Source organism: Xiphias gladius, unplaced genomic scaffold (assembly GCF_016859285.1).
Source record: "Xiphias gladius isolate SHS-SW01 ecotype Sanya breed wild unplaced genomic scaffold, ASM1685928v1 HiC_scaffold_1482, whole genome shotgun sequence".
Taxonomy (NCBI): Eukaryota; Metazoa; Chordata; class Actinopteri; order Istiophoriformes; family Xiphiidae; genus Xiphias; species Xiphias gladius.
Window position 1 is genome coordinate 226320 of NW_024401813.1, and position 9469 is coordinate 235788.

General features: G+C 38.5%; 1 protein-coding gene across 3 annotated transcripts; it reads left to right on the top strand.

Annotated features, from left to right (window-relative positions):
• The first annotated feature begins 558 nt into the window (after window positions 1–558).
• Window positions 559–4707, top strand: elf3 (E74-like factor 3 (ets domain transcription factor, epithelial-specific)). Of its 3 annotated transcripts, none has more exons than XM_040123246.1 (9): window positions 559–696; window positions 904–1064; window positions 1748–1981; window positions 2333–2440; window positions 2530–2676; window positions 2786–2872; window positions 2978–3097; window positions 3325–3520; window positions 3712–4707. In XM_040123246.1, the coding sequence occupies exons 2-9, from the start codon at window positions 911–913 to the stop codon at window positions 3821–3823; spliced, it is 1158 nt and encodes a 385-aa protein (XP_039979180.1). In that variant the 5' UTR covers window positions 559–696; window positions 904–910; the 3' UTR covers window positions 3824–4707. The 3 variants fall into 3 exon arrangements, with proteins under 3 accessions (XP_039979180.1, XP_039979179.1, XP_039979182.1); XM_040123245.1 differs by having other exon boundaries at window positions 559–682; XM_040123248.1 differs by having other exon boundaries at window positions 559–682; window positions 934–1064.
• Window positions 4708–9469: the final 4762 nt, after the last annotated feature.

A 9469-nucleotide genomic window follows, 5' to 3' on the forward strand; every position in this document is an offset into this window, starting at 1 on the left:
TTTGCTTTAGTTGCTGACAGAAAACAAATACTTAATTATATATATTTTTTTGAATGTGAGATAATTGAGACGATGAGAAAAGAAACAGGAAACTGTGGCATATTTTTGTTTATGGGTATATTTTTTGGTAGGAAGGTACAAATATTGGGTTAAGGATTCCAATCCACAAAAAATGCTAACTGCTGTTTCAACATTTACCCAAGGAAACAAAACCCCACTGCGGGTTTGATGAACTGCTTATATGTATTTGTAGTGAGTAAAGGTCCTCCAACACATTACACCACTGATATTTAATTTAGATTTAAGGAATATAGTAATGCAAAGCAAACCTATAAAAGCTAAACCAGTCGTTATAAATACAAATATAATCTAACCCTAGTTGATAGTTTGAAAGAGAAAAAAAAAATCTTTGACAGAATAGCAAGGCAGGTTTGTTTTGTTTATCAAGTTCTCAGGAAAGAGGAGGAGGAGGAGGTGGAATAGAGGTGTGGCCAGTTTCAGGTGGAATTCCCCTGAACTCACCTGAGTCCATCCCCCACTCCTTAACACAAGTATAAAGCTCCACAGGTGGAGGAAAGAAGATCACTGATACTTGAACAGTGGAAATTATCCAATATACACTCACACTGCGGATAGCCTTTGGAGCATCATTCCTTTGCATCATATTGTGGCTCGTGCTCAGGTAAAAGTCATTAGGTAACTATTTAATTGAAATGTTAGTGTGGTAATGTGTAGAAGTAAGGAAGACTTATGATACAAATCTGGATGACAACAAACAAATGTGTGTCAGATATTCTCTCCCTTTGAATTAAAAGCATTGCTGGTTTTTTTGTGTTTTGTTTCGGGGGGGGGGGGGTTGTTTTTGAAGGAGTGTGTAAACAAATATCTTCTTTTGTTTCTCAGTGTCTCAATGTCATCACTGTGCCTCAGCAGCGTCCTGACTCATGCTAACCTCACCATGTATCAAACTGGTATCCCTGATGTCCTGCCACAGCAGCCCAATGTGCTGCACAGCATTAACAGTCTGCAGAGCAGCAATCCAGCGTACAGCTCCAACATCAACAGTAAGAGGAATGCTCACTTCTTTCTATCATTGCTGTAAGATCAGTTTAATGCGTGCTCTGTGACACCAAAAGATTATTTCATCCCTTGGGTTTGAAGGCAAGTTAACCATTACAGTCCAGTCTTAGTTTTATTGCCAGTTTCAGCTGAAGACTAATCTCACAGTAAACACGACCCTTTATTTTCAAACTTCAGCCAGCCAGACCATTAGCTCGCTGAACTTTGCTTTGGCCTCATTTAGATGCTGTTGGCTTAATCATTTACCAGGCAGCCAATGTTTAACTCGTCATAACCATCAAACAGAAGAATACTGCCAAGTCGTAGTCAAAACAGCTTCAGCTTTGTTTCGCTGACCTTAGAGACACAAATCCAGACCGGTTGATGATGCAGACAGTCAACATCACAGATAGCTGAACATGTAGACATGTTGAAGTAAATTTAAAAAGCAAGTGTTAACATGTTGTGTGGTTTGGAAGGGATATCAGTAAATAAACTGAACTTAATTACATGCATGATCGAAGATCAAGATTATGATGAAAATATTGTATTTCTAAATCTGTGTCTCAACACCTTTTATAGCTCTTACTGCTCAGGGCAGACTAGTCCAGCTACAGAAAGATTATTCCATAAACACAGTATCCATACTCTGAAGAATTTCATGTGATTCTTGGATCTCTCTCTGCAGGTCAGTGGTACAGGCAGATCAGCCCTCACTGCTGGACAACAGACAACGTTCTGCAGTGGATCAGTGACCATGTAGAGAGCACCAAGTTTGATGCGAGTACCCTGAGTCTGTCCTACTGCACCATGGATGGACCCACCCTCTGCCAGATGAACCAGGACCAGATGATAGGGAACTTTGGCCCACAGCTTGGCCCACACCTCCACCAGAGTCTCCAGGAATACAAGACCAAATTTGGTAAAATTGCATCTGTCATGGCGTATTTACAGATTTTCAGAGCTGAAATACATCCTTATATAGTTCTTGTTATTTAGATAGTAAAGATTTTAGTAACCAAGTCAAGGGTTTAAAGGAACTGTGCGCCAAAATTCACACAGCACACCAAAATAAAACTTGCCCGTATAATGATTGCGAGTTATGTGTGAATAAACCTATAAATTATACTCTTAAAAAACAGAGATATGGCCCGTGTTCCCAGATGACAGCGATGTAGTTCCCTTCATATGCTTTTCTTTTCTTTTGGATGAATAAAGTTTATGATCAAAATGTCTAATTTTTCATCTCCTTGTGCCTTTTTTTTCTTCCCAGAGCTGCAGAGCCTGTCAGGACCAGAGCTGAACGAGACCTGCCAGCTCCTAGACAACTTCCTGGACAACCTAAACTTCCCTTTGCTCAGCACCATTAAGATTGGCCAAGGTACATATTGAATAGAGTTGTTACATACTAGCATAAAATTGATACTGTGTGGAAATCATGAGGTTAATAGTGCTACTTTATACCAACAGGTGAAGGAGCTGTCAGCAAGAGGGAGTTTCACTACAGAGATGATTATGATCTGACCAGTCTGACCATGGAGCCCATGACACCTCTCGGAGACACTGAGTACCTGTCTGATAATCAGTCTGACAGCGAGTACAGCTCCTCCTCAAACAGTCAGTATTAGACATGTTTCTCATGTTTGCTACCATCTTACTCACCTCTTCTACCTCTCAGTTTCCTCAAAAATTCTTTAGATCCTAAACATGTCTCTTATATGTTCAGGTGGCATGTTTGGCTTCTTAAGCCTCAGCTCACCAGAGTCTGGCAGTGGTGAATCAGACCCAGAATTCTCCTACCCCCTGATTTCAAGTAAGCAGAAAAACTCATTGTTTGTAAGGTTCTTTGCAATTCCACAGTCTCAGCAGTGTCAATGAGTTTAGGTAAACATCTGATAATTAACTGTTGTTTTGACAGAAGCAACCGTGAAAACTGAGAAAGGAGAGTCTCGACTGAAGCGACCACGGGGGCGACCTCCAAAAGTCAGCAGAGATAATTGCAGTAGCCTTTATGACAGTCCAAAGAAAAACAAACATGGTGAGGCCACATTTGGAGAATCAGCATGCTGTATCATGCATCATGCAAAACACTGTTCAAAAGGCATCTGTAACTGAACACTGCTGAGCAGTTTTACAGATTTTACTTTGCATCTATTTTGCATCTTTATCAGGCTGCACATGCATATCTGTTTGACCAGCTTGCTTATGCTTATACATCCACAACAACACATATTTAGCTTGTTGTGACCCGTTGTTTGTCTGTAGCACCACGTGGAACTCATCTATGGGAGTTCATCAGAGACATTCTGATCCACCCAGAGAGGAACCAGGGCCTGATGAAGTGGGAGGACCGCCGTGAGGGTGTCTTTAAGTTCCTCAAGTCTGAGGCTGTGGCTCAAATGTGGGGCCAGAAGAAGAAGAACAGCAGCATGACATATGAGAAACTCAGCCGTGCCATGAGGTGAGTTCATATAGTGGCCAAGAATTCCAGCTGTTTCATCAGCTTTCCATTGTATCTGCAGCATTTATAGAGATGTCTGGTCCCCAGTGAGGGAATATTAAAAAAAAGATCAGGAGTAACTTTTTACAATTTCCTTTATGAACAAGTGTTTTAAGTAAAACCTGGACTAACTGACCCTCCTCCACCCTCAGGTATTACTATAAAAGGGAGATCCTGGAGCGAGTTGACGGCCGCAGGCTTGTATACAAATTCGGAAAGAACTCTAGTGGCTGGAAGATTGAGGAGAATGGCAAGAGCATGTGAGGCATCAGTCACGGGTAGAAACCAAAAAGCGAATCAGAGTAGGAGTTCAGGAACTACAAATTACCCATGTGGCATGTCTGAAAATAAACCTTGCTGCCCCAGATGTTTAAGACACTAACTTCCTCTTAGAAGGAAGGTGTTGCAGAAAATGTAAGCCAGTGTTTTTGGCTCTAGTAGGTTTTATGAACCAATATTAATGTTGTACGTGTTTTGTGTTTTTGATTGCCAAACGTTACTATGTGCATAGTAACTAAAATAGACATCGTTTTGGATGCTTGTGAGTTTCTGTAAGCATCTAAAGGCTCAAAAAGAAAACTTTTTACAGTTGTACAGAATTTACTCTGGTGTTTGTATTTAAGTTTATTTACTGATTAAGACACTCATCCTCATCTGTCAGTATGGAGTTCGTTTCGGTATATGAGCATTGTGGCACTAGAAATATTATGGTCTTTTTTTCTAACTTTAATATGACTGTCTTGTTATTCTAAAAGGGAACTATCATCCTCAGTTTCCCATGTAGATGTAAAATATGTTGCAGACTTGAATGTAGGACCAAATTTGGAAAATTCTTCTGCTCATTAACTCAATGTGAAGGACAAAGACAGAACAGAGAAGAAAATGTAGATGATGTTACTTCACATTAATAAAGTAATGATGTGCACTCCATGTCTATTGGTATCACTTATTATAAAGTGTGTTTATACAATGTTTGAGTAAAAATTTGTTTTAGAGTAACTATATCACGTCTTAAATATGATCATCAGCTGTTAAAACAGTTTGTATGAATCAGTCACAAATCGCAATTGCATGTTTATGTGATTGTTTTAATGTGATTAATCCTAATTATGTCATCCACTTTGGACTGATAAATGTATATGCATGTGGAGTAACTCATATAATTTATTATATCTTTTGATGAATATTGTTTTTTTTCGAAAATAAATTTTGACATTTATTAACTTCCTGTTTTGGGATTGATTTTTTTTTTTCAGCTTTACTCTGGGATCTTATTGTTATATCTGTAACCATAATGAAGGATGGAAGATGTGAAAATGCAACTCTTTTCTGCAGTGCTCCACCAAAGCTAAACTTTTCATTCCGGTCGGCACTTAGGCAATGTGACATTAAAGGAGTTGGTTGGTAATAGAAAAGCTTAGCTCCCATAACAACTAAAATCATGCTTTAGCTAACATATGCTGATAATGTAGGAAAACAAATGGAATACAGTAAATCTGTGAATATTTTGCAGATGCAGGAGTATGAAAATTTTTTGACATTTCTTTCGGAACAAATATTGCTCGGGACCTATTTTGTATGTAATCCCTCCCTCATTTGTATCATCGCTCAGCTCTTCCAATAAAGGCATAAAATGTCCCACTCTCCCTCCGGACCACTGTGTATTTCCCTAGCTCTAATTGGACTGTTTATTTTGGCACGGTTTCTCTTTGAAAACCTGAAACATGAAACATTTTCTGTCCATATTCTAAGATTAACTGGCAATACCACTTCATTTGAAGAAAACTCAGATCTTTTAGCCTTATGGTTTTTAATCCTAAATTAATTTCGTATCCATGTGTGTAATTTAAGGCAACTAAAACCAATCAAGTACAGTTCTAATCCTTATAATTTCAGTTGTTTGGTTACACCTGTTAACCACAGGTGTAACCAAATAACTGAAATTACTGGTGGTAACAGCGAGTTTGTTTTAGTAATACATGTCCCAGGGTTGGTAAATGGAGTGCATTTATATATTTATTTCAAAGGGCTTCACATAAACGCACTCATGCAGTGATGGAGGCTCCGTGCCTTGTGCACAAGGATACTTTTACATGGAGGAGCCGGGGATTAAATCACCAGCCCTGTTACCTCACAGCCAACCTCAGTTTTATTATAAAATCAAACATGTATCCACCAGTGGGGTCAACAAACCAGCTTTGATGGACTCAACTGCCGTCTAAATATCAGGTTTTCAACAGGATTGGAAAGGGCCATCTTTAATTGGCTACTCAGAACTTATAAATTAACTGAAGTGGACAGATATCACACTGTGGATGACAGATGGTCATAATGATTACCTTTATTTTAACCAGGACAGACTGTAGTTAACTGGCTTTATTACCTGCACTGCAAAGGACAGCACAGAAAAGCGGGAAGCAATGATTCCATTAAAGTCCTGCCATGCACCAAGAACCATCATAAAAACAGGGCTTCACACTGATCCATACTGAGGACTCACCAGTGCCATAAAAACCTGAAAGACCTGTTTACTGGAATGGTTTCACAAAATGCTAGTGTTACACAATGTCACACAAGTCATCTTTTAACTGGCAGAATTGGCCACTGCACCTGCACACCTGACTGCATTATGCAACTAACAATTGCATTAAAGCTTTCAAATTAACCTTATAACATGTGTCACTTTTGTATGAAAGTCGACACGCATGAGTAAAAGCAGACAGTCTGTGCTGATAGACTGTGTGTGTGTATATGTGCTTGTGTCATGAAATTATGACTGTATAATTTCCAAATGTTCTTTGACAGCTTTGTGATACCTCTGACTGTAGACACACTATCAAACAATCATTGTTATATTTCTGGCAGAAAAACTGAGCTTGGTTCATACACCTCTGTCTGCCTCTTACAGCTGACACTCGCGGTTTCTGGTTTTAGCTTGGTGTACAACAGGTCTGGCCTGTTGGAGATGACAGGAGATGATAATATCTAGATGGCTAGTCTGTGGTTACAAGAATTAGCTTTAGTGCCAATGACTGCCACCATTCAGTCCTGTCTCCAGTGAACTAAATTTATATCTAGTAGTTCAGGAGCAATGCAGGAACTAGTGTGATGTTCATATCTAACAAGAAAAAGTAGGAATGTGGAGGATAAGGGTGGTGGGTAGAGTGTAAGTGCACAGTCACAGCCCAGGAAGTCGAACAGTGAAATTCATTTGTGTGCTCTCACAAAAGTGATGATGCTGGAAGCTTGGTGACATAGAGACTACATGCACTTTGGTCACTAACTGGACATTAAATTAGAACAGCTAATGCAAAAGAACATATTTGTACTATGTAAAAAAGTCATTACTCAGCCACTTGGTTAATTACAATGGCACTCACTCTTTGAGAATATTTGGGGATTCTCCTCTGCCTTGGCATACCTGCTCCAGCAATCTTACTTGCTTCAGCTTTTATGTTTTGCTGCTAAATTCGATCTAGGCAGCAAGGGACACAGGCTTTCTTCGTTCATGGTTGCCTGATTTTTTTCTCTCAGATTGGGCAGAAAAAAAGCTAACCAGGAGGAGAGTTCTTAGTCTCTATCTAGCTGCTGTTGAGCAGCTTCATTAGCAGAAATCATTTTTCAAAGACCCAATTGGGCAACAGGAAAGAAACTTTTCCCTTAGACACAACTATTTATGAACTCTACTTTCCAAAAGATCAACTACATGATGAAAGATGTACAGGGAAAAAAAGAACAGTTTAGAGTTCTCACAAAAGGACTGAGATGAATAACAAGAGACTCTCAGACCATGCCACAAGTCTGAATCGCATTTCAAGTAAGCCTACATCTGTACAATCCTCTTTTAAAGAGGACTAACACGATGATGATGATGATGATGATGATGATGATGATGATGATGATGATGGCGTCCCTGAAGAAAGGAGTGAATAATGGCAAGTAACAGAATCTGAAATCAAACAACTGCTGATTGACAAATTAGACGGGGCAGTCAATTCTGATGAAATTGCTCAGATTCTTCAAGCATAAAGAAGAAATTCTAAAGAGAGGGAAAAAATCTTAAAGGCACCAAGATTTTCATCAATGAAGATTTGAAATAGAATGTCAGAAAGAAACAAATAAAACTGCCACTTAAATAGGAAAGATTGCAAATCTACATTATAAGCTTATTGTTCACCAAACATTTTCTTCATCAATGATTTGATTTGAGCTCATGTTTAAATTCATGTCAGCAACTGTCTCAATATATTCTCTGTATTCTTATGAATATGAATTTGTACACTTGTGAATTATTCAAATGCATTAAAAACACTGCATACTCAAGATAACTAATTTTTTGTCCAACAGAAATCAGTGTCTCAGTTTTAGATAAAATGTATACAATGATCCTTACTCAAACCTTCTAACCCTTTTGCAGAGACCAATTACACACCATACAGCCCCAACATTGAAGCCAGTAGCTGGTTTTTATGTTGTGGCTGAATGGTGTATGTAGATACTAAGATGTTCCACCCAATTCATGTGGATTCAATAATTTTTTGCTAATGTGCCTCTCTCTAATTAAACTGATAATACTCTGGTTAGTCCTTTAGATTTTTTTGAACACCCTTATCCTTGTGAGTTACAATTTGATCCAGCACAACTTGAATGAAGTAAGGGATATTATTAAAAACATTAAAAGAAACTCTGCAGGACATAATTAAATTAATAGTTCATTTGTAAAAGAATATTCTACAGATCTTTAAAAAGCTCAAATTGTAACTATCTTTCTATACACGCAAACATTCACACACATTCGACATGTGGACTGGAGGAGCCGGGGATCGAGCCACCGACCTTCTGGTTAGTGGATGACCCGCTCTACCTCCTGAGCCACAGCTGCCCCACACACGCCCCTACACGCCATTAGCCAAAAATGTCTTTACTTAGATGTCTATATGATAGTGATTTAGCTAAATTTAAGGAAGTAGTTTAATCAAAACTTATTCAATAACATGTGACAATATAACAGAGGGCTCCTACGCAAACTTTAGTCCCTCCCAAATTAAACATCCTGTTGATAGTGCTGCAGGCTCAATGCAAATGACATTTGACTCTATAGCCCCTCTAAAAAATAAATTAATAAAACAAAAGATGTTAATTCCATGGTTTAACTCCCAAACACGCGTAGTAAAGCAATCATCGAAAAACTTGAAAGGGAGTTTTACCTTGTTGCTGTTGCCAAGTGCTTGCTCAGGGGCTCATGAGCTTCTTTAATGATAAAATTCTATCAGAGACAAAATTCATCACCTCTTGCCCTCAACTGGCACCAATCTATTTTCAAACACAGGGACCTTAGAAACAGCTGTAAAACCTGATATATATTTAGACTGTTTTTTTGTCATTGACTTTCACTAACTAACACCAACTAAACTAACAACCTGTTTGTTAGACCCCATCTCAACTACGCTACTTGAGGAAAGTTTACCCTAAGTTAGCACCTCTTTATTAGATATGATCGACCTGTTTTTATTTAAAGAAGCTTTAATTAAACCTCTTCTTAAAAAGCCTACTCCAGGTGTTTTAGCCTACTACACACTTATATATAACCTTCCCTTTCTCTCTAAGATCCTTGAGAAAGCAGTCCCCAATCAGTTGTGTGACTTTCTACAGAACAATCATTTATCTGAGGATTTTCAGTCAGGATTTAGAGTACATCATAGCGCAAAGAGAGCACTGGTGAAAATTACAAATTACCTTCTAATTGCATTTGACAAAGGAATTGTCTCTGTACTTGCCTTGTTAGACCTTAGTGCTGCATTTGAAACTGTATTACAGAGACTGGAACATTTCATTGGCATTAGAGGAACCGCTCTAGGTTGGTTTAAATCCTCTTTATCAAATCGATTTCAGCTTGTACTTGTTAATGAT

Coding starts and splice junctions, on each gene's coding strand:
- elf3 (XM_040123246.1), top strand. CDS start 911: ATGTCATCACTGTGCCTCAGCAGCGTCCTGACTCATGCTAACCTCACC. Junction 2,441..2,529: donor CACCATTAAGATTGGCCAAG/GTACATATTGAA, acceptor TTATACCAACAG/GTGAAGGAGCTGTCAGCAAG. Junction 3,521..3,711: donor AAACTCAGCCGTGCCATGAG/GTGAGTTCATAT, acceptor CTCCACCCTCAG/GTATTACTATAAAAGGGAGA.